At 37.2% G+C, this 26,662-nt stretch overlaps 1 protein-coding gene across 1 annotated transcript; it reads left to right on the top strand.

Annotated features, from left to right (window-relative positions):
- The first annotated feature begins 1,331 nt into the window (after positions 1 to 1,331).
- On the top strand, positions 1,332 to 4,002 carry hcar1-3 (hydroxycarboxylic acid receptor 1-3). Its single transcript, XM_043255866.1, is given in 6 exon segments — positions 1,332 to 1,439; positions 3,011 to 3,231; positions 3,233 to 3,287; positions 3,290 to 3,604; positions 3,607 to 3,800; positions 3,802 to 4,002. Coding segments are annotated over 5 exon segments (984 nt in total). The 5' UTR covers positions 1,332 to 1,439; positions 3,011 to 3,012.
- The last annotated feature ends 22,660 nt before the right edge of the window (positions 4,003 to 26,662 follow it).

Below are 26,662 nucleotides of genomic sequence, written 5' to 3'. Positions count from 1 at the left end.
ATTATAATTATAATTCATATATGCATTGGCATTGCAACTTGCCAAAATGTTATTGAAATAAATTTTAGTCTGTTCTGCTGTACGCTCCACGCTATGCACAGCTTTGTTTTATTTTAGTGATAATGCTTTAAAACACAGCTTCCTGTGAAGACAGTAGATCAGAAGGCAGCTCAACGTGTTTTGGAGCAGCGCCCGTAGACATAAGGTGATATTTCAGGTAAATATGTAGCTGACCAAAACACTCATTATACAGAATATGACAATGATACATTAGCAATTAAAATGTGTTCTCTGCTCCATGTCACATCCAATTTCTAGTTTCCACAGTCGAGATAAACAATTCTGTGAGCTGGGCTAATGACACAAGAGGCTTTAACCTAAAATAAGAGGAAGTCAAACACATCGCTATAAATAATAGCCCTAGTTCATGCAAAGGAAGAACTTTTCTCAGGACATACAAAAGCTGCCATGGCACCATTATTATATCTCTCATGTTTGCTTTTCTCTGCTGCGTAATAAAAAAGTCAAATGACTGATTAGTGGGGAACAGAGTCCAATGCAAATTTGCACACAATAAACAAAAGATAAAAAAAGGTGGTCTTAATTATTTATCTTTTATATGAAAAAAAGCATACATATCCACAGTCGTACACCGTAAAAAGTGAAAGACTGAGGCACAAAACATCTCTGTTTGAGTGTTATGACTAGCACAATAAAGAAACGCTGGCTCAGCCAAATGCCATAAATGTGGGGCATATTGATATGCATGGTATTTCCTTCACATGTAACCACTGTTAGTTTAGAATCGTTGCTTATGCACTGAACAGCAAGGATATTATCTCTGCAGACATCAAACTGTTGAAGTGTCAGAAAGAGCAAAAGAAGCATCAGTATTGGCCTCAACTTCACTTTCCATCTTGATGTCACTACGAGATTTTAAGGAATACATTCGTTACATGTTACCTTACTTAAGTTTAAAATGGGGCTTGGAAACCTGTCATTCAGTAGAGTTTTTATTCTCTTGAAGAGTTTGGTTTACTTACAGGATGCACAGGAAATTCTAGCTGGACTAAAACAGATGGATCTCATCATTAGACCACACTATATGCCTTTTGAATTTATGCCAAGCTGCATATTTGCATGCAACCAGTTTGTTCAGCAGTGTTGCTGTGCAACAACATCACTTTCTTATGCTTTAAACATTATTGCATATCTATATATTACATTATTGAAATAAACTAAATGTATTAAAACAGGGTAATGTAAGGTAACGTTAAAACTGCACCAAAATTGGGTAAGACACGTTCCTTTGCGTCATTATGACTCAGACAGAGGAAGCTCGCTTTGACACAACTACTGAGCGCGAGCTTCGCTCAGACGAGAACTTGTTTCACACTCTCTCAAGACACAATCTGCCAAATAGTCAGTTGTCAACTCTGGTAAGTCACGAGAAACTTTTCTTACAGAAAAACGATTACCTTTTATCTAAATTAAGAACTCCACTTTAAGCTGGGTCATATTTAATGGTGAAACGTAGCTCATGAAACCAGGGCTGTATTTGCAAATGATAAATTAACACTGAAGTTGGTTTTATGCATCGATGTTAAAGGTTAGGTGAACAACAAAATCACATTAAAACCGCATAGAGCAAATATGTTTTTCTCATATTTAACCAAAGGTAAAACATGTACCTGAAGAGAGATGGGAAATGTGTATTACCGTTTCCATTCATCTTTCTACATAGAACTCTATGGTCAACAGATGACAGACCAAGCTGAAACCTGCTGTTACTCTGTTCTCTGCAAAGAGGAACAACCCTGACCTTGTTGGGCGCCAACATAACTTCATTTTGATTAAAAAAGGAAAACAATGTCTATTCATTACCAAAAATGTTTTTTTAATTAAAATCCTAATTTCAGATACATTTATTTCAGTATGTAGATATGCAAGCTGACTGTGTAAACCATATGTAAAACACTACTTCTCCTTTACATATTGATATTTCAAAATCCTCTAAAGAAATAAAGATTGCTTCGGTTTCATGGTTAAAAATGGTCCAGCTGTGCAGATATTTGCATGCTATTCATGGGTACACACATATTTTCAGTTTCATTGCTCCAAGAATCCAGAACCCCATAAATCATTTAGATTATTTTTCAGTAGTCAATATTAGATTGGATTATTTTTCTTAGTACACATTTTAACCCTTTGATATATGAATCATGAAACCGTAAAGTTGGGAAAATACTAAAAGGAACGCAAAGAGAACAGTTGGTTAACAGGGAAAGTTCACGCCACAATTAAAATAAATAGTTAATACTGAAGTTGATCTTTTTTTTCTTTTTTTATTCTGTTAAATACAAAAGAAAATATTCTGAAGAATGTTGGAATGTTGAAAGTGGTGGCAGACATTGAAAGAAAAAAAATTAATGGAAGTCATTGGCTGACTACCAATATTTTTCCAAATATTTTTGGTGTTCCATAGGAAAAAAAAAGTTTTCTAAACAAACATGAGAATGAGTAAATAATGGAAAAACGTGCCTTTTTGGCTGAACTATCCTTTTAAGGAAATCATGCATGGTGTTTTTAGACAACCATTCTTGAATGGTTATAAATGCATTTTAAAAACCTCAACTTAAATGGATGTCACAAATCATTCAAATGCCTGCTTTTGGTGTCATATTATTTCCACTGCAGATACTCATGCAACAAAAACTTTTGCTTCTACCATATTATGAAACCGTTGTTACTCTAAAACAGTTGCTTCAGCATTTTACACTACACAGGAAGGCAGACTTCCTTGTACAATGCAAACACTGTTGCAACAAGTTTATACTTCTCCCACTTCTAGTAAAGGGGTGGGTTTTGTAACATCAGCTCGTTTTAGTGAACAGAAATGTGTGGCCAAAGTGAAAGCCCTGCTATACAGGATGACCACATTCCAGCAGTGATATCACAATGTTGTTTCCATTGCAGAATTTCTAACGTGTGAACTGAACTCTATTTTCAGCAATGCACAGCACTTCTGCAACCATGACGTCCAATAACAGTTACTGCGGTGCTTCAACTCAAAACCTGGTGGCATCCATCCTTCCTCCTGTACTCATCATTGAGCTGCTACTGGGTCTTCCTGGCAATTTCATGGCACTGTTTGTCTTCAGCAAAACCCTTAGGACTTGGAGGGCCAATGTCATGTTCCTCTTCAACCTGGTTATGTCTGACTTTCTGCTTCCTCATCAGCCTCCCCTTCCGCATCGACAACTTCATGCGTGGTGAGAGTTGGATATTCGAGACGCCTGGTGTCGGATCAACCTATTCATGCTCTCGGTCAACCGCTCAGCTAGCATCGCCTTCATGACCGTGGCTGTTGACCGCTACTTTAAAGTGGCCCATCCGCATCACAAGATAAACTACATAAGCACAAAGCAAGCAGGCGGCATTGCCTGCTTCATCTGGGCTGTTGTGATATTCCTAAGAATCCCTTTGCTGGCCAACAATCTTCTAGACGAGAAAAACAACATCTCCCTTTGCAGGAGCTTTAGCAACTATCAAAATCCATCGCTAGGTATCAAACTGCATTATACAGTGTTTATTTTAGAGTTCTTTTGCCTTTATTACTCCTGGTCTTCTGCTCCGTGAGTATTGCATGTATCCTAAATGACGCGCAGATGGACAAGGACAAGAAAGGGAAAAGGGCTATTCGGACTGTCCTGGTAATTGTTGGGGTGTTTGTCTTCTGCTTCTTTCCCAGCATTGGCACAGGATTGACGGCACTCTATTTGAAAAACTCGGACCTACGCATTCTGTGAGGCTTACACATTCACCAGTCAGTTGTTTTCTACATCCATAGCCTTCACCTACCTAAACAGTGCTCTGGACCCGGTCATCTACTGCTTCTCCAGCTCTATTTTCCGCAATTATCTGAGAAGTATTGTCAACCGAACTGGAATCATGGAGCTACAGATGAGCCGACGGGCAGTATGCCCAGCGGGAAGTGACTGAGGGTCATACCAGTGTGCATAGCGCTTAATATTCTTTTTTTTTCCGTTATATTTTTATTCGTCAAGTTTTCGTTTTGATACATATACGCACTATTGTATTTTTTTCTTCTTCATATATTTTTATACTGATGCATAGAGAGGTGTATAATAAATCATTAATTGTTTTTTTATTTGTATGGTAAAACTGATATATAGTTATTTTTAATATTATTAGTGCAAAAGGACCAGAAAGTACCAGCTGTTTGAACATGACATTCCTAATTTTTTATTACAGTGTCTTAATTTACTTCCATAATGTATTGCAGTAACACTTTTCTGGAGCTCTAGAAGTAAAATGACTCAAGCAACCAATCAATTAATCAGCCATTTCCATCCATCCATCAATCAATCTGCAGAACAGCCGTCAACCAAATGAATTCTGGCTGAGCAAACTCATACATGCTGACTGGAATATCGGAGAAGCTCAAGGTGTACGAACAAACCTCCTGGTTTTCTTCCCGTAATTAAGTCCTTTGAGCTTTGCCAACTAAAAGACAACTTTTACATTGCCATTAATTGTATTAATTAGAAACATCAATATTAAGTAGCATACTAACAGCAGTTTATGTTTCTCTTTTCTTGTTCATGCTTAATTTAAACTGTAAGTGTATTTACTAATGGTTCACATAGCATCCGGAGCTGTAACGGCAATAATCAGCTGTCGATACCTCGTGATGCTGCATTCAGGCAAATGCAGGCACACATGCGCATATACAGGTTGTTAGAAATGCAGACACAGAATAAATCTGGCTCCAGTCATGTTGTCATAACTGGAACAGAAGGCTAGAGTGGATGCAGAAGAGGGTCTCTTAACTGCCAGGGGAGATTGCACTTCAAAGGCTCCCACACACTCTCAAGCAGGCAGGATGCACTTCTATCCTCAGTTATAACCCTGAAAAGCTAATCGTTTTCTGTGAAAACCACGAGGGTTGATGTATTTTTGGAAACTCTCTCTCGATGTCGGATCGATATAAATATGTTCTTGTATGTTTTCAAACTGCAATTCTGTGAATAATTTGATGAAATTACATTTGTTGGAGTTAAGAGCCTTCAAGCCAGAGTTAAATAAAAAAAAAAAAATGAATAGAACCATTGGTGACCATTGATGTTCAAAAAAACAACAAAACAACCGTCTCATCTTCTTTTTGGTTAAGTCAGTCTGTAAATAGTGATGGAACACAAGGGTTATCAAATGACATTTCCTCTCAGCACATACTCTTGTTTGTGGTTTTATGATGATTGCAAGGGCGCGAGATCTAACAAACTCACGTAAAGATAACATCTTGCTAAATAGAAAATCATGCTTTAACTTCCTGTCTTTCTTCCTTAAAAGAGTACATTCTTGGCTTACACTGCTGCCCAGTGGCTTTTCTTTTATTCCTCTGACCGGAAATTAAGCTGACCACAACCCTTCCTGCATGATTTCCACTTTCACCACACTAGAATCAACTCTAGTATTATTTAAATGAGCTGACACTCCAGCCATACTGAATTTATTCTCAAAACATGTTTAGTATATTTATTTCTAATACTAATTCAATTTCATAGCAGTTTGCTGTCAATCTAGTGGATAACTCTTCAATTACCAAAACTGAATAATGTGACAACAGCCATAGTGTGCCTTAATAGCACCTGTACTTCCATTTTAAAGTTAAAATAAACCATTTTGTTAACTGCTTGTGATGATTCAGACAGTATGACAACAACAACGTAATACATTTCCTACAGTAACTTCCTGCTCATGTGTTTTGTGGCAAATAACACATACAGTGTAAGCACACTATATTTGCACTTGTAGTGGGTTTGAGATCTACTTGTATATGTGTGACTGCTGCTTGTGATTTATGCATTTGTAAGCACAACTCCAATGTCACAGGATAAATCGAAATGTATACTTTTAATGTAATGTACTGCATTTTTATAATAAAAGTATCTGGTCATATGCATAAAATGTATGATTCCCTTAAAATAAGAAACTAATTACACTTTTCTTCATCACTTTCAGATGATTAATAACCAAGAGCTCATCCAAGCATGCTAATAACTAATCTTTTTTATGACCTTCCACTGACACAGAACGAGTCAACAAACCACATCGAGATTTCATTTGCATTCAGTTGTCTAGTTTCAATGCGTGAAAATCCATTCGGTTTCCTTTACAACATTGAGGATTATTACGCCTGGTAAGCAAGAGTACATAATTCAACCGACAGATCTTTGTAATGAGTCAGATTTTTGTGCACACTATACATGTAGAAAATAATAGGTAAAACTTTAGAAAACGAATCCATCATTAATGAATAACTACACAAGAACACATGAGTAATACAATATTAGCACTCTAGCAACTACTACTAACTAGCAAGACATCAGTAACTAATATTTTTCATACCTCCTCAAGAACTACTAAGAATTACAGTATACAGGTTCATAATTCATATGAATAATACATAATGTATAATTCATTCTAAAGTGTATAAACCAAATACTTAAGAGAGAGTTGGAATTTTGAAGATTGTGATAACTCAGTAACATTTGTAAGCTTTTGTTACTAGCTTTGTAAATTGAGTTATTTTGTTATTAACTCTTCGCTAGATTTAAATTATTGTTAGTGGGTTACTAGGATGATCTTCACTTTAGAATAAAGGTTTGATGGGGCCCAAGAAATTATCAGATGTCTTTACAGTATTTTTTAAAGCACATTAATGTTTTCACCAAGAATTAAACCATCAGTAACATCCAAGTGCCAATTTTCCCGAACTGCAATGCCGATCTACCTGGAGTGGTTGAGAACTACGCTGTGCCATTGTTGGCACACTAAGCACCACAGAGGCTATTGGCTCCAATAAGGCAAAAAATCATGAAACACGTTTTCACCAAGAATTAAAACCCTACCTCATCAGAACCACTAGCTGAATTGTTGTAAAATACATGTTCTCATCAGAGACAGATTTTTTTTTTAAAGGCCTTACAGAGATATAGGTTGAGAGTGACTTTTGACGGTCTTTCTCATACCACTATTTGAAGAATTTATCTTCAAAGAATCTTGCAGTAAAATATGGGAGTTCAATTTAAGTCCATCTCCTACACTGAAAGGTTTGTCTAGACCATTGTTAGTAACTCATACCAATATTCCCTGACACCTTGCTGTTGTCCGACTCCGAACTGGTGCACGCACTGCCTCAAAAGTCACTCTCAATAACCTGTTTAAATAAACAACTTAAGCCTAGTCAGCTACATTACACAACGATTTTACTGACCTAAAAATGGTTTTGGGGCATAGATTTAGACACCATTTCATCTCACAGTGGGCTTATGTAAATGAATCCAGACAGAACCTCACGCCTGTCTCTTCGGTATACGTCTGATTTTGATAATAAAAGCTGACAGAGAAGTCAGGCTCATACTAGGTCAGGCTGATAAATGCTGGTATGTAACTCTTGTGCATGCCAGTTTTCGGATCTCTGTTAATAGGCAAAGTTTTAAAACCGCAGCGTTATACTGTTCATTTCTCTGCCATGCTAGACGCATGTGAACGTGAACATCCTCAGAAACAGCCAATGCCGCTTTCTCAGTTGTCACTGCAACGTCAGTGTTTGCTTGTTAATAACTGATATTTTGACTTCTAATTGGCCGTGCTCTCCCAGACAGTTTGGGAAGTGATAATTGGGAATGAGGTGTAAAACGAGACTGGCCTAGGTGTCTTCTTCCTCCGCTCCTGACACAGCAGATTAATCCGGATGTGCTACACTCCAATTACCTCCTTCGGTTGTATGCGAACAGCGTCAGCGTGTAAAAAATAACCTCAAGATCAAATCTACACATCCTCCATCATGTGACGCATTGCCCCACTATCAGACCCAGACAGAGCCAATAGACTCTCGTGACTTAGCGCAGAGCCAGAATGGCAACAAAAGCCCTGAAGCATACTAAACTGTCAGGAGCAGCTCCTAAACCCGAACACCAGGTCCATGATACATTGTCTGCTTTACGGTTTGTCAAGTTAAGAGAAAGAAACGGAGATAGAATCTTAGAAATAGAGACTCCATTATTTTAAAACAGAACAATAAAGTAAGTCCTCTGTTGAACGCATACATAGGTACCTGTCAGGGCTGTTTCTAAACTCTTGTGTATGTCGGGCAACCTGCATTAACCAGACAAAGCATGAATGTCGCCCAGCTTACTGGTTTCCTTTTCTTCAGGACGCTATCTTCTAATGTGATGAGAAGCGAGATGTAAGAAGACCTTTTTGTTGTCTGTTCCTGTTGAGGAATCGCACTGATGTCTCCTGACAGGAACAGCATTGGGAGGCCTAGCTAATGGCCCTGGGTTCAGAAATCATCCGCCTCCTGAGAGAAAGTAGCAGCAGTATGAGCTCTTTCGCTGCCTTTAAAAATCAATACAAGCAATTCAAACAAACCCACACGATCTAATTTATTTTAAATCCACCACCTCACACAAATAAAACAAAAGGAAGAAAAGACAGACAGAAAAATGGTTCTGGCTTGACTTGAGGCCAGCAAGAAAGAGTTTAGCTTATATACAGAATTGTGTAAAAACACAAACGGTCTTTAAAACATAGTTCAGATTTTGTAGGATTTTTTAATCAGGTAATAAACGGAGTACCCGCTTAAAAGTCTTGTCGACCATTTATGACTAAATTCATTAGACGTTCCATTCTTGGCTGTTGCTCATGATCACAACACAGTGTTCGAGTGTTGTTATGTGGTTGCTAGGATGTTTGGGGTGGTTGTTAGCGTGTCTCTACGCAGTTACCACAGTGTTTTGGGTGGCCGACAGGATTGTGGTTGTAAGCAACCTGTTTGAAGAACTGCTGATTTCTGTGTGATACAAAACAGGATACCTATGAAGGGCAGAATCATCATACAGCCAGCTGTCCATTTTACAGAAATGCAGAATTAGGTAAACCACAACATTTTGTTTTACACTGCATTTACATTCGTCTAAAACAAGGTACACTGTATTTGAAGTACACATTTGATTAAGGTATTCATTCCCTTGGATTCTTGGTGCAGAGTCACTAAGTGTCAGGGCAACAAATTCAATAACCAAGAAATTAACATTTAAATATTTTTGCTCCTTTTGGCAAAAAAACAGTTCTAAACAAAGCCATGTTGGGCATCTCTTCACACAGCAGTGTTCCATTGCAGATTAATTTAAACCATTCCAATCTATTATAGAATTTTTTGAACACCTAGAATGATTCTGATTCGAATCATTTATGAAAAATCAAGAAAACAGTTTCTTAATTCCTGAATGAATCATCAGTTTCTATCATTGCATATTTCTATACTTATATTTAAAACATTAATTTTGTAATTTTATATGCAATTTGTAAGTGCAAATTATAATTAATGACACTTTTATCTTAAAAAATAAAATAAATTGCCACTTGGCCAATGTATCTTTTAGCATATCCTGTTTTATTTGAAGTGTATCCTGTGTTCTGATGCATGCGTGCATTAATGTCTTAGTATTATATGTAGTATTTCTTTTTATGTCAAAAGTGCATACTGCAATAAAAAAATTTTCCTGAGCTTGCAGGTTCATTCAGTTAAAGTAAAAGTCACAGATTAGCTGGAATTCTGTAAAGAGGGTGCAGAGCTTGTCAACCTGTCAAAATTTATATCACCACAAATTATTTTACCACACCTGTCAAAAGCTATTAAAACAGTAAGTTTTTTATTTATTTTTTATATACTTATTGCAATCATTAATAGATTAAAGTGGTCGACGCAGAATGCAAAATTAAACTGACAAATACTTGACACAGTTAAGCACATACAAGTGAGCAGAAGCAATTACAGTCTACTCACCAGCAAAAATATGTCATTTTTGCAATGAACTTAGACAGCTTAGGTGTCTCTAGGAGGGCCAACTGACGTTAAATCCCAAGAGAAATCCCATTCTTCTTCCACACATTTCATTGTGAATGTGCAAACTGTTTGGTTCACGGTTGTCATCGCGCAGTCATATATACAGTCATATATCTTTCATATCTCGGAAATATTGATGTTGTCTTTACATTATAGCTGTTATAGTTACAATATAAACACATTCATCCTATAATATAATAGGTAATAAAATAAGCATTTTGTAATGTACTATCTGTATTAATTGCAGTTTAATTAACTTTTCAATTATGATGAAGTGATATCAGACAATTGTTTAAATTGTAAAATTAGTTCATTAGACTTTACACATTACTGTATATTTGACATAATCACCGCACTCACCTGTATTACATTTCTGCCAACTATATTTCATCGTTTTTGGAAATAATACACAAAAACTACAAAATACTGTACATTGTATTTTCTCTATTTAGTAAGTCCATGAGGTAAATAGAAAGTGATCAGTGACTGTAATCTTGTCATATTTAGCTTGTGAATGTATTTAGTTTTAGCACAGAAAACCACATGCGACATCTAATTGTAAATTCTTGTGATAATGTACAGCAGAAAGTGCTATGGGTAATCCTGACATATTTAGCTTGTGTTGGCATTACTAGAGAAAAACAGCAGAGAATCATGAATGGCGCTTTGGAAGAAAAAGTTTGTCGCTCCTAACTGAATCGTTTCACAAGGCCGCTCAAAGTGTCTCAGTCAGTTCCCCAAGTAGTGAATCACTAGATAGTGCACAGGGAAATAAAGTGGCTCAGTAAACACTGGGACAACTGATCAATTAATTGGCAAAATGTCATTATTCATCAACAAAAGGCAGGACCGCTTGATATCAGCTTTAGTGGTGAAGATGGTTATGGCAATGCATTTTGAGAAGATCGACATAGGTTAAAAGTGTGGCCAAAGGTATCAGGTACTACGTTGGTGCTTTGTCATCATTGCAAGATTTCGATGCAACCTCCAAGGCACCAAACCCTGGCACGTGGTTTTTATTGCATTTATAATGTGCTTTATCGCTCTCAGTGGTATATATGCTAATATTAATCTCTTTCATTCTCATTCCGAGGTGAATGTAGCCACCCAGATCCAGTCTGTATCTAGATCAGATGGTGGATCAGCACCTCTACATCGCTGAATGTCAGCTAGATAAGCTCCAGAGACAGATCTCACTCCCAAGACCTTTTGGCGATCGGGAAAGACCGTGAGAACGGTAGATTTGTGTCCTTTTGCTCCAATCAGAAATGTGTTGCAGCCTGGAATTAAACCACGCCATGCTGGTTTCATCTGGCCAGAGAAGAACTTCCCCTCTGTTTTTGCCTTGCACCCCTTCTCTGCTTATTTGGGGACTCTGGCTGATTAGAGAGAGGTTTTGGAAGAGAACTAAACTGGATGATGTCAACACTGAATAAACCTAACTAACTGACTAACTGGAAAAATGACTTATATCCTCTGGCATTGACTTTGTAAAGCAGCGCTGACACAATCTCTATTGTATAAATCATTATTTACTACATTATTTTTATTTTAACTATTTACTTCTGCCTCATTTTAAAAGTAATTGTGAACAATAATATTTGTTTAGCTTGATTAGTTCAGTTGAATTAGAAATGAAAAAATTTGTCAACTGGACATTTTACATTCCTGTATGTTTAGTTTCTATTAATTTTTTTAAATGGAGATTGTTATTAAATAAAGGCTAATTAGGTGTTGTAAAGTGTCTTTTTAGTGATTAATAAACACCAGTTAATCATTTTCATTTTTTTAACTATAAAAATATGTTCATGCGTAGTTCCTCAGCAATTTCTTATGATGCCCAAATAATCAGTTCTAGTTGAGGAGGTAACATACAAGAGTAAACTGCATAAGCAGCTTCATAGTCTTCTAAATGTTTGACTAAATAAATCATTTTAGTTTAATGGAATATAAACTACTTCACAAAAGTTGAGCTTAACTAAATGATAATTCAAATATCACTTTAGAATCAGAAATTGACTCAGTTAAAATTTCTGTGGAACTTACTTTAAATAAAATTAGTTGAAAACACTAAATGTTTTTACAGTGCAATCTATATGGCAAAAAATACTGAAATGGAAATACAGAAGATATTTATTGTACTGCAAATAAATTAAGAAAATAATATTGTAAAGTATTTTACAGTAATTTACAGGCATCCAGCTGCCAGTGTTACTGCAAGATTTACAGAAACTTTTTACAGCGAGAGGCTGGCTGACGCAGCCAAAGCTTGTTGCCTATCCAGAGGTGTATGGCAGGTTCCTCACTGATCTCTGGGCACATAGATGCGCCTAAATAATAGGAATCTTACCTATACATGCTTAGGTTGTGTGTATTGTAAATGGAGATTCTGGAAAAGCATGAAATGCTAGTGTACACAACTTCGGCTATTCTGAATTCTTTTTTTTTAAATCGAAACAGGTAGTAAACAGGGCCTAAAAGAAGTGGTATCTTCTCGAGGATACATCCAGATGTCTCATACACCCAAAAATGGATACGAGATGCCAAGTGACAATCCAGGTGTAAAACCTTGAATACAGATATGTGGGCTGATGGATTAAATATGAAATAGAACAGCCAGAAGGAGATTTAATTCAGCTTTATATTACATTTCCTTTTTTGGATCGGTGGAGCAGAGAGAAAGAGAGAGAAAAGATGTTCGAGTGCAACTCAGGTCAGACATTCCCTTCTATCACCTGGCTCTCAATTTAACGCATGCAGACTTCCAGGTGTGGAGGCCGAGGGAAGTCTGACCCCTAAATGCAAAAACTAAACAAAAACAAAAAAATAGAGAGGCAGGGAAGAAAATTGTAACCTTGTGGTTAATTGATACAGCACATTTGGCAAACTCCTCTGTGCTACGGATTATGTAGTTATTTGTGCATATTTCAAAGAAAGCAAAACCAGGTAAGACGAGTGTGGGTTTTTTTTTGTTTTTTGCTTTGATATGCCTGACATACATAAATACTAAACCAGTTACATTTTTAATAGTTTCAAACTGATGTCTGACTCAAGAAACCTCTTCTTATAATACAAGGAACTGCAAAACAAAGCCTAAGTAAATACAATCAATAAATTATGATTACAAATTAGTGATTATTGATTATTAAGCATTGAACTCAGGTGTTAAATCCCAATTACATAAAAAGAGCTGTGTTTCATCATGTTTAATTGCTTTTGTTAAAATTATCAAATTGGGTTTGAGGGTATGATATGTTATTTCAAACGCAAAGCATCAACCTCTTAGTGTCACTAATATTTAATTTTTTGAAATCAAGTGATACAATAACCAACAAACTAAACCGCGATGTAATTCGTTTGAATAAAACTAGATAGAGAGTCATTTTAGCACCACTGTGTGAACATTTCAATTTGAATTCTTGAAGAATCATTTCGCCGAAGTGTTGCCACATGCACATTTTATCAAAGAGTCTAGCTGGGTAAATGGTGGCCGCCAAGGCATTGCTATGTGCTAAGGTAAAAGGTGGTTACAGTTTGAGTTGTTAAGGATGTAACTGCCAGTAAAAATGCTTAGACGCTCACTCCACAACACAACGGTGAAGATCAATCTAGCTTGGCAAAAAGAGAACAAAACTGAGATTTCATCTCTGCCTTCTGCCTAGCCGCATCATTGCCATATTTAGCATTTGTGTTAAGTGGAACATGAGAGGATATGATGCATTTTATTCATTCCTGCATACTGTGGCCAAAATTGCTCATCTTCTCACTTGCTATTCACAGTGCGTTAGCGTGATGAGTGTATTCTGACGCAGCTTCAAATAGCATTGCGCACACTGAGTAACAGGCACGCTTTACATCCTGACTAGTGAGAAAACCACTCGATTTTAAAACACAAACTGCAAACGTTTTTAGGAACGTCAATTCAAAAATGCATTACATCAAACTTTTTCAGTGCCTAACCTGATTTTTTTTTTTTTCCCAATTACGCAATAGGAAACGCAGAATAAGTGGCACGAAATGAAAATTTTTCATGCTGGGGGGAAGTCAGAATTTTCACAATGTAACAATGTATATAGATGTATTATGTATGGGGCATTTTATCAATTTTAATTTTATATACAATATTTATTATCCTAAGAAAGTCTGATTGCTAATAACAAAATCCTCAACATCATTTGTGCTTTAGCAATCACCAATTTCTCACAATCCCATATGATCAGCATGTGACTAAATCAGTTATGTCATTCACTCACTCGCTGTATCAGACATGCCACTGCATTTCTCTCAGTTCCTGTTTGTTTTTAAGACTTTTTTCCAATAGGAGACCATATGTGATTGAGGTACCAACGGGTAACCATTTTCAAGCTTAGTACAGAGTTATGTATGTGTCACCCTAGTAGCTTCTCTTGATATCTTTCAATGAAAGGGTAAGGCAACAGCTGTAATGAACTACAGCTGAGAAAGCATGTTATTGCACTGGCTCCTATTAAATTTTTCAAGCAATACCAAATCTCACAGGAAGATTTAAAGGTCAAGTACGTGATTTTTAATCTATTCTCTCATTCCAGTTTAATGTGCAGAGACGACGGCAATCGTGACGATTTAATGAAATGTTACAATTTGTATGTTTAAATTGGTTGAGTTGGTCTGCCTTTGTTGAATCTTAAAAACTACATATTAACTCTTTTATACTTGGCTGTAGTTAGAACGAGATCTGTCTAGAACGCTCCCAGACTGGGCAGATAGTCCACAACAATTTATACATAAGTTTACTTCAGGAATTAAGTTTGACGCATATGCAAGGTTTGACAAAATAGGACCAATATAAAGACAAAGCGCACCTATGACTTACTCTAGCTTTATATATATGCATAAAGATAACGCATCGTTGGCGCGATACACAACCTTCCAGCTTAGCTTAATTCAGGGAAAAGATTATGTGGTTTCATTGAAACTACTGAAATGCGAGTGTAATGTTGCTTGAGTTAAATGTACAAGGCAAACTGTTAAATGAAATATCCACTAACGAGTGTGCAGTTTATCCGTTAGATGCACGTGAAAGTTTTCACAGCAACAGCAGAGTATCTTAGAATTCCATGGCATTGTTGAAAAGGTCGTTCACACATAATCTCTATTTACCAGTACTGATACGAAAGTGGCTAATGTGACAAAGCTGCTTGTTCTGTCTTCCCCTGGTCTCTGCATATCTACCCCTGGCTCACTGAAGGCTCACCCTAGCTTTCCAGTGAGGAAACCGTCCGCAAAAATGTGACTGGTGGTGGGATTTTGTTTTCTGTCAGCGTATACTGGCCTGTTCAAGAAACCCAGTTCAAAGTGAATGCATCCGTACATTTTTGAATTCCTTCCGCTATTAATGAGATTCTGGAAGACAAAACACAAGGTGAAACAGCACGTGAACTCGTGCATACCACAGGTATAAAACTGCCAGTGTGCTCTCACATATTTTCACGCTCTAATTTTATCGTGAACTTTTTCTAAAACATGAAAAACAAAAGACCAGAAACCAGAAAAAGATGCCCAGTCAATTAACAGCCTTGGAAAGCCTGGGCGACATCGGAGTGCTTGGTTTTTAAGATTACGTGCCGCCCAAAGACATTGGCAGAAGAGCGCATTGTCTTTCTTAATAATCACTTATCACTTCCGATCGCCAGTCATGTTATGTGATACTCTAGGTCTTTATTCGGTCTGTAGCAGCTACTGACAGATTCTTATTTCCATGCATCATGCCATGATGGATTCTACTACTGAACTGGCAAATGAAATAGAGGAAATGCTCGCATACATTTTACAGCCTTGCTCTTCTTCTTCTAGCAGTAAAATGAAAGCAATGTTTGAAGTGTGGTAGATTTAAAACCCGAAAGGGAAAGTAACGATCAATTAGAGGCTCGCCCAGTAGCCCGGTGTTTAGCTTTCAGACTGTAGCCAAGTGGCAGTAATTGAAAATGTCCATTTCTAAATGGCACCATTGATCAGGTGAAAGTAGGAGATAATCATGTGGCATGACTAGCCTACAACATTTATAAAGGAAGAGAGAATACACTCAGCAATGTACAAGTAGACTGGCTCTGTTTAAAAGGGACAGTTTACTCAAAAAAGAAACACTGTTATTTACTGACCCTTAAGGTTGTTCTAAATCTTTTCTTCTTTGACATGAGAAATACCTATAGTTAAATGGCACTAGCTGCCAAATCTCTCTAAACAAAATGAAACAAAATACCATAAAATTGGTTTTTGAGAGTGAAATGTCTGAAATCTGAATAAATCAGATTGTTTAAAGACTGGACATTTGTGGAGTTAACAGCCATGGCCATGGTCACACAACTCCACACTATCTCGGTTTGGTCCTGGGAGGTCAACTAGAATAGCCTGCATTTCAGCTGTAACTCACCAGCTGAAGCGCTGATGAGGTGAGGTGTGTATAGCTTGCTGTCAGTGCATTGTCTCAACCATCAACCCAAAAGCTGGGCAACACAAAAACCACCCAACATTGCACAAAACAGCTAAACATACACTTCTAACAGGCTCAAGACAGCAGTTGGGTACAAAAATAAAACAGTATGTTAATTCTGCACTTAATACACTAATATTCAGATTAAAATCTTTTTGTTTTTTGCATTTTAGTTGCAGGTTTTTTTTTTGCATTTTTTTGCACCCGTGTTATATTTTAAATAATAAGCATGCAAGTAAAATTGCTTCTCTATAGTTTAGTTCAGGAGTTAACTAATGGTATTCAATCATTTAGAATATATAGCTTTATGTTTTGTGCTCTCTCAAGCTTCACACCATAACCACTCTAATTTCCTTTTTCTCTTACAAAAATATTTACATACTGAGATGGTTTGGTCACATGCATACTGGCTTTTGCACATGTGTGTTTCTGTGTGACAGAACTCTTTGGCAGTGGACATGATGACTTTAATTTCTTTTTGGACAAGAAGGAGCTAAGGCTTAACTGGGCAATGAAATCACTGTGTATCTATAAGGTCTTATCTCACTGTTCGAGATGCCAGCAGAGGCATACTGTGTGTTTACCAGAGATGCCTCTGACTCATAAGTATACAATATAAACAAAACAAAAGCTCTCTTTCTCTCCTCTAGCCCATGGAATACAATACATACAGGTGCAAACTCTCACACACAATAAGGCTATGTTTGGAAACAAACTCACATAGATGAGCTGACAGTCTGTGGCATGAATCAGATAATCCCTCTAGCATGCTGAAGCTGATAAGACAGGCAAGTGTGATCTGTGGTGATCATGTTTCAAACAGAAACCTCAGGAAGATGCACTCTATAGTACATTCTGAAATTACATGAAGATATCAATGCATTACCAGAATTACTAAATCATAATCGTACTTCAGACATGAGAGTGCTTATAAGTAATTGTACTGTATGTTATAAAAATAGAGCTGCTAAATATTCAAACAAATGCATTTTCACAGTACAGACTGACTGTAACACTTCTAGCATCACAGGAAATTCAAGCACAAGAAGTTATGGTTTTAAATAAATGCACATTTTTTCTACACAAGTAAATATGTTTATTTATTTATAAAACGCACAAACTTATAAGAGGGCAGCATGTGTTTTTACCACGGTGTAGTTGCTTGAAACAGAAATTTGAGGTAACTATAGAACAGTAGGCTGCTTGAGCTCTCGGTAGGACAAAAATATTTTCAAACAAATATATTGTTATTATTTATCATTATTTATACTGTCATTATATATATATATATATATATATATATATGTTTATGTTTATGACAAAAGTATAAAAATGTATTTGGCTAACTGATTTCTTCTTTGTCGCCTCTGTACAATTCAATTTGTTTCTGCCTACAATATATAAAACATGCTTAGAGCCATTCATAGTACTTGACTTTTTAACAGGTTTTTTGACACTAATTTCAGAATTGTTTGAACTCAGATACATCCTTATCAACACCCACAGCGCCTACCTTTGCAAAGCTCTACAGTGAAAAGAGAGAGGATCGAATCGAAGTCCAAAATATCCAGGCATGTATCCAATAACCAGCAAATTTTAAATCTTTACCATTTCTAATGAGGTTATTTTGAAGGAAACTTTATCTACAAATTCAGAGGTCTTTATTCACTATTTTACAGTAGAGCAACTTCATTTTGTTTAAGAGAGACATTTTTTGTACTGTAATGTTTGTTGTATTGATCATAAAACCGTGATCCACCCTAAAAAGTATGATCAAGTGATGGGTGAATCATGCATTAACGCAAGCTCAAAGTCGCGCGCTTTCAACATTTAAAACCCATTCAGTTTAGCTATGTTTCATATAATTAGCAAACAAGAACTGATTACAACTTGATAAGCTGCTTAACAGTTCCCAGACAGTGTGTTGAAAATAAATGGCTAGATAGATAGATAGATAACAAGTTCCTCAGTGTAATACTCTTGTGTGTCAGATGATGACCAAATATATTGGGATCTCAATAAGATGACATGAATCCACTTTATGTATATTAAATGAGCCAATGTATATTAGCATAAAAGGATTGCATCCAGCTGCTGCTGATCACAAGCAGAGCGAGTATAATCACCGTGTGAAATGCATATTCAGCTTTTCGCTTGGAGCTGAGCGGTAATATCGTTTCTGCCTCAATTTCCACTCAGCTACTAGCTTATTTGAGGCCTAATGCTGCATGTGACGGGGCGCTCAGCGGGAGTGGTATCTTCCTGTGCCGGTTGGTTGCACACATCAGACTGCAGACTTCCCTCTGGCAACCACTTCCTCCCAGGCGCTTTCAGCACACTGAAAGGGCCGATTTCAGTTGCTGTGTTCAGTTGCTCTCGAGATGAAGACTGGGAGAATTGGCATCCACTGGGCATTCGCCAGTACTGAACACGACCCGGAGATGGGTGGCTATGCTTGCCTGGTCTGCTGAAAGGGTCAGGCTCAGTGGAGACTCTACCTGCATCCCCGTAACCCTTGAGGTTGGGATGACTGTGGCTTCGGGGTGGATCAAGGCTGGTTCTTTGGGTCCCAACACCATTGCCTTTTTCTCAGAAGGTATGAAGAGTCTACTAGGCCGAGATGGCATCTTTTACTGCAAGAAATAGAACCAGTGGCTCTTCCTCCTCACCTCTTGATTGTGGTGCTGCACCTAGCAAGGCAAGCTGCTGCTCTCCTGGGCCTGCATGAGGTTGCCACTCATTCAGAGCTAAAGCTGGCTAGCGCTCAGTCCGGGCCCCATTGGACTTTTAACTGTCTAGGCCTATTTGTTTATCCAGTTGGCCTCGCCAACCTCCTAAATCTAGACATCCACTCTACTTCAGTAAAGTGATGATGCTCTGTCTTGCATGCAGAGATCGTAGTTTTACTGGCAAATGATGGGATAGGAGCAAGTCCTTCCAGGATGGGGTTTTAACAGACCTTACTTAACCGAGCACTACAGGCTTCTGTTCAACACATCTTGGATGCATCCATCCCCCCAAGATTAGCTTTATAGCGATAGATCTGAAGGATGTGGTTCTTCCATGTTTCCAAATCTTTCCACACCACAGGCCATTCCTACATTTCATTTTCAAAGATCGGGCATATCAGCATATGGTCCTGCCCTGCAGGCTCGCAGGTCACCTTGTGTCTCATCGCAAAGTTGCAGAGGCAGTCTTGCTCCAGCTGAGAGTTAGCAGGGCATTGGCATCCTCAGCCACCTCAACGACTGCCCATTCTAACACAGCTCAAGATCACCCGTAATAACACCTGGAGTGAAGGCTGTCTCCTATTGCTGCTAACCACAACCCCAATCTTAAGACCAGGGAAACATTGCAAATATTCATATTTGCACCAGGATTGTAATGGGGGTTGTAAGTACTGTGCTTTAAATGCCAATAGAGAAACAGAAAAAATAGGTACAGCTAGCGTGAGAGCAGACACTCATTATGCTTTAATTGCTCTCGCAGTACTTCTTGATGTCAAACACTGATCGCTCTGCTTAGGTTGCTTCAAGTCGAACACACACATAATAACTAAAAGTCAAAAGCATCAGTGGTTCGTCTGTTTAATCATGAGTTAATGTTTTTTTTTAGCATTCACATTTGGCTGGGTGGTTAATAATGTTTTTCTGTGATGTGACAAACTCAGAACACACATTTAATATTGGCTTTGCATGTACTTTAACTGAGAAGACAGAGGCCCCATACCAGCTATCACTTGATAAGCAATATAAACTAGACAGTACAGGAGACAAAAATAAAAAATTTATAATAAATGAAAGCCAAGGTAATGAACAATACTAAGAGAGATTAATGCATGTTAGGCAACATGCAACATAAGCGCAAACATTCCTAGAAACCAGACGCTAGGAGACGGAAATTTGCCATAGATGAAGAGTTCAGGTGGGGAGTAAACCTATTTCTGTAAGCAGGCTTGGATGTAGATTTGTGATATTTGTGCATTGTGTTATCAACACTTTGTGAGACTGTATGGCAGGTTATGACCAACAATAATTAGTATATTTTATTGTCATTGCATTGAGTTTGCATTCAGACAAGTTTTGCAGTGACCTGTTCTGGTCTCTAACACTCTCACAAACATTAAATACAACTGAATTTCCAATATAAATGTTAATCTAGGAGTGGCTCTAAAATCCTGAGCCAAAGCAACCAAATCACTTCTTACCCAAATCTACATTAATCTAAGATTTCAGTGGATCATAAATTTGTCTGCAAAATATTTTAACAAATCTTCGATGGCTTCTGGTGCACATAAAAAGAAAGTTTTGCATTAACACGCAGTGTAAGTGAGTGGATATCCAGATGATCTTATGTAAGATTTGATTTCTGAAAATGAACTTAACATGAACAAATGCTTAGGCTACGATCCGAAAGCGTAAAGAATTCTACCTAATTGCGCTCCATTTGGTAACAGCACATTTATTTTAATAACTCGAGACCTGCAAGGCTGCTAATAACAAAAGCGAAGGCATGCCTGCATGAAGGTGGGATTCTGCAGAGTTATCTCTGCCTCCACACACCCATTGCGTTTGACCTCCAGAACCTGTGTGCTTGAGGCACTAGTAGCTTTTAAACTTGAACCTGCTGACCTCAGATGTTTTGGATCAAAGTGGACCCAAAGACCTTTACTTTGAACATCTACATTTTTTCAGATTTCATACATAAAATTTCCAGGCTCTTTAATCGTGACATTGTCTGGAAAAATAAAACATACATCTACACTAAAGAGCAACTATGCTGTGGTTTAGTCTGGCGTAGCGTATTGTTTAGCTGTCTGAGCTGTATATTAGATGCCAAATTTGGCTCATGCTTCCAAGAATTCTACTCTGTACTAATTCTTATTGACGAGTTGGCTGTATAGTTAATTGAATACTCAACACTGCACGTTTTGCATCTTCTACTTTGTCTGATACTTCCATTTTAGGTCCTGGAAGTTCTACTAATAAGCTGATGATCTGAATCAGCTGTGTTTGGATTAAGGAGACATGGAAAACATGCAGTTTGGGGTCTCAGGAAACGTGGTTGGGAACCACTGTATATAAGTGTTATTGTATTACCCCTTGTCCCAGATCCAGATTAATGATAATTCATCTTAAAAATATGACTTAATATGCCAATTTTACATATTTAGTTTCAATATTATTATTTAAAGAAATACTTATACCAATATTTATACAAAGATTTATACATCCTCATTTCCATCTTTCCTCTAAAACCATTGTTCTCAAACCTTAATTCCTAGATGGTTAGAGATCTTGCAGTTTTATCCCATCCCTAATCAAACACACTGATCCAGCTAACTTCTGCCTTCAGGATGACTTGAAATTCTAAGCAGGTGTGATTTGCCAGGTGGAGCTACAATCTGCAGAGCTGTGGCCATCCAGGAAGTGAGTTTTGCTTACACTCACTCCTGGGAAAGAGAGTGCCGCGCAAGTGTAAGTCACAAACTAAACACGATAAAGTGTTGCCATGAAGTAGAAGCGCGTGCCAATTCATTAATGAATATGATATACATTTAAAGAAATTACAAATAAAGCAACAAAAATGATACTTCAGGTGTGGTCAATGCTGCAGACCTCTGCCACTCCAAAAGATTAAAAATGACCCTTTAAGATGGCTGTAGTTTTTAATCAACCCGTAGAGTCAATGAACTGAAGCAAGTATGTGCACTGCTTCATTAGGTGAGTTATCAGTTGAAAGTGCAGGATAATGGAAGCCATTTGCACTTCATCGTCTATCAAACCCTTCTTCTGTACAGTGCTCAAAAGATGAGATAATAAAATCCACAAACCCAAATCATCCTCTGATGACGCAGAGCCTGGAGAGACTCCAGCAGATGGTTTCATTTAGAATAGTGTGTTTGAAAATTGTGAAATGAAGATAAAATGGTATCGTGAAGAGAGTGTGCGTGGAGTGCTAAGGGTCGCTTGAAGATTTACTGCAGAGAGTCATGTATATGAAAGCTGCAGATGTCACCTAGTAAAGTGGCCATTACTCCTGTGATCCATGCCTAAGAATATATAAAAGGTAAACGAGAAACAGCAGGTGTAGCGAAACTCTAACTTCCTATAGTCCCTGACTTAAATAACTCACAGTGCCTTATAACCCAAAAGAGGCCATGACATGATCTATCTAATATTCTGTTGCTCTTCTGACACATAAATGGAATAAAAAAATACCACTTCCTCTATATAGTGATATCATAACATCAAGACATTTGCATGCGACTTTTACAACAAAACACTTCTCTACACTACCAGCATATGTGAGTAGTAACATTTCTGACATGATTAGTGTTTTACAGTTGAAAAAGAAAAATGCAATGCAATATTAAAGCATAAAAATATCATATGCAGATACTTAAGAAATATGCTAACTTAATATACTTGGTTATCTGAAAAACAATACTACATTCTGCTATTCTCCATTTATTATGTATAGCAATTGTTACTGTTTAGTTACAGTAAGCATACAGTTAATAAATGCATTTTCTCTGTGTATTTTATTCTGCTGAAACATGGTAGGTTAATGAGGTAGCTAAGGGGGTGTTGCTAGCTTGGAGGTTATTTCTCGTGACACTCGGCCATTGGCTTACTGGACCCAGAAATCAAAAAGAGACTAAGTTGTAGTGCACACAGTATTGAATTTCGTGTGGCTATTTTGATTCTGTGATGAATAGATCGTTCTACAAAAGATTCAAGCTGTTTTGAACTTTGTGTTGTCTGCTGAAATGTTTTTGGAAAGATGTTTTATGAACAACTGGTATATTGTTTGAACAGCACAATACATCGAACATACTGGTGCTTCTATCCTCACAGCTTCATTTTCATTTCTGGCTGAGATGGTAGCCTAGACTGAGTTGGAATAGCCTATTTTAAGTCTCAGCTTTCAGGGTAGATTTGCCTTCACAAAAAAAAAAACACTTGTTCTTTTTATTACTATAAAATGGGAGCTTTGATCTTATGATCCTTTAGTCTATCCTCTAAAAATTGCCACATTTGGCAACAAAGCGTCCTTCAGTGTTATCGTGCAATTTAGAGGCGCAGTGGTCAGTGGCGCAAAGATGAAACACACGCGAACAACCTTTTTTACCTGGTGTAGAATACGTAGATGCTGCCATAGTTTCAGACATTTGTGTTTACTGATGAGCCACAACTGCATCTGATACCACAATTAGTAATTAAATAAGAGTAGTTGATTGAGTATGTGAATGAGTGAGTTATTCAATTATGCAGATAAAACAATAAATCCATCCCTGGCAGAATGACATAGATTGCAGTGACAGCGGTGTTAGTCTTTGTTTCTACAGACTGACACATAGTCAGGAATTGGAATCTATTATAGCTTCCCTATGAGGCTGTTTAATCGACAACCAATCACAGTTATTCCCATTCAGCATCACGTTTAGTGTCGCTAAATCTTTATTTCCAGACGTTGAAGATGGTGATAAGACAGATTTTGTGTTAATCAAAAATATCTTATTTGTGTTCCAAGATGAATAAAGTCGTAAGCAGGTGTGAAACAGTGTGAGGGTGAGTTATTAGCGACAGAATAAATTTTTTTCTAACTATCTCACTATAATTGTTCAGTGATTTATATGAAATGTGTGCTGTTCTCATAGATGTTCTTCATCAAGCTGCAGGCAGGGTTTGACTAACTTTTTGCTCATCAACTACCGTATGCCAGTGGTTTTCCAAATTTACTAGCTACTCAGCAATTCTCACTGGCCACAATTTGTTCAGGAAATTATGACTTAATAAAACACCCAAATGTGTCATTTGACCTATTTCTAATGGCATCCTCTTACCATATTAAGTGCATGCATCATTCATAAATTCTTGAACTATGAAAATCTTTACTAGATTTTCTTTGATCAGCTATCTTATGAATACTACAAATTGGATTTGCCACCACAACATATTGCTTTTTATACCATATGGAAAGCTAGGTCTTTTCTTGTATAATTTGTGCCAATAAACCAAATCCGGGAGATGATGCAATCAGTATGTACATAATTTCCAGTAACTGGGAGTTGTCAATTCTGGAAAAAGCCATCATGAAAATCATCTATCTGAAAGGATCTTCATCGCATTGCATGCCAAAGAGTGCTCATGTAAAGCAGGATGAACACTTGAGAGGTTTGACTGCAAGGAACAGACTGTTTGTATCATATTAATGCTTTCACTCATGCAACTAAAACATCAGGTATTTTTCTATTTAAAGTTCATTACTCTGTGGAGAGGTGAGCAAAGTGGACAGAGCAATAAAGTATAATCTCATTTCCTCTCAGCTCTGATATGTTCACTCATTTGATAAAATACGGCCAAATACTTGACCCCAACACCTGTAAGCTCACTACAATATTGGAATAGATTTATATCTTAAAGCTAACTTTATGAAAATTCTCATCTTACTTTGCTATTGTACTCTGATCCACGCTAGCTTGATTGAAACAAATATATGGTGTGAATATTTTTAAAAATGATATTGTTAAGGTATCGCTTACTCTTACTGATCAATTGCCAATTCTTAAGCTCAACCTAATTTATAACATTTCACCCTCCTTGTTTTGTCTCTTCCTTAATCTAAAATCACATCACATCAGTCATACTGTACATGAGCCAACTGACATAATAAAGGCTTATCAAGACATAAAATATGTATTAAAAGAAGAAGCACATCTCAGAAAATGCCAGAGGGGCTCGGGCGATTGAACCTTACTTCCATCCAAAGCACTTACCTGACTGCCTACTGGTGCTAGCAGATAATGCAGCATGCTATCACTATTTTTTTGAAGTTGTTTTATATTGTACTTCTTTCTATTGAAACTCTCTTAAAATGTACTTTTGTTTCAAGCCTAATTACTTGAGAAATGAATGAAAGCGCTTGTAGACATGAGAGCCTTTTTGGGCTTCTTTTGGTTTAGGTAATAATTTGCTGGGAATGTAAACTCCTCGAAAACAATAATCGAAAATGTAACCTTGAAAGCAACAATGAAAATACTCGCAGAACTGCCAAAATTCAGAAGTTAGAGATTTACAGCACTAACCAAATGGCAGAACCAGTAAATCAAGAATCCTACTTTCAAGCTCATATAGGTGTGAAATTAGTACAATTGTGCAAGGGGGATACATCAGCTGAAGTATTATAGTATTACTGTGAATGAGAGATCATATCTGTTACGAAATATCGATGTTGGATTCATATAGCTGATAATAAATCTTAATAAATATGATATGATGGACAGGTCAAATCACCGGGAGACAGGCTACTTGGTGGCTAAAATAGAGTCGGAGCCGTACACGGGTAAGGCAAATCAATGCAGGCAGCAACGTTCAGAATAAAGAGAGGGTCACCAAGATTGGTACAAAGGAAATCAAACACGAGTAATCAAATGCTCAGGAATGATGGCCTAGGTAACCAAGACTTCAGAAAGAGTATCTGTGGAAGTTCATTTTATGCTGGAAGTAAGGGGGCGAATAATTAATCAGTCCAAAGCGATCAGTCTCAGGTATATGGCATGATGGGGAAACTGAGGATCGAATGAAAAGGTTCAAACTCGTTGATTTGATCCTCTGGTGGTGCGGAGGGAGGCGGTACACAGAAGATCTCTCCGTGAATAATATCCTACTACAAAGTAACTGGAACAAACAGTGAACTTTTACAGTTTCTATACGAAACTATCAATTTTTTAAAGAAATTGTTGGGTAACATTACACAAAAAGATTCAATTCATTAGCATTATTTAATGCATTACATTTACAGTGGCATTTATAATTAGGTCCTTTTCATTTATAAAAATACTATTCTTTATTAATTTGTATATCTTGAAATATTTTTAGGGGTCAAGTAATTGAAGGTGCATTAGCAACTATTTATTCTGTTGATATTCTTTTCTCTCTTCCGCTTCTTCTTACTCTTAAGACTATGGCAGCTCATAGAACTGCTTGTGAAAGTTAGAAATTTTGCACACTGATAGAGCAGTCTCACAATTTTAATTTAACTATAACAGTCTCTAACTCATAATCTCTTGAACCGTATGTTTGAAAGGGAAGGGATTTGTCTGATTTAACAAATTGGCTCAGCCATCTTGCTGCAAAAAGTTGCGGAATTGAAGATAATTCAAACCGTTTGAATAATGCGTGAACAAATTTAAAGAACAGCCCTAAAATGGATCTGAGCCTGTATTCCAAAATGGTTTGGCGATGAATTCC

Source organism: Puntigrus tetrazona, chromosome 13, assembly GCF_018831695.1.
Source record: "Puntigrus tetrazona isolate hp1 chromosome 13, ASM1883169v1, whole genome shotgun sequence".
In the NCBI taxonomy this organism is placed as follows: Eukaryota; Metazoa; Chordata; class Actinopteri; order Cypriniformes; family Cyprinidae; genus Puntigrus; species Puntigrus tetrazona.
Note: the sequence above shows the minus strand (reverse complement) of the source record. Positions and strands in the feature narration are given on the sequence as shown.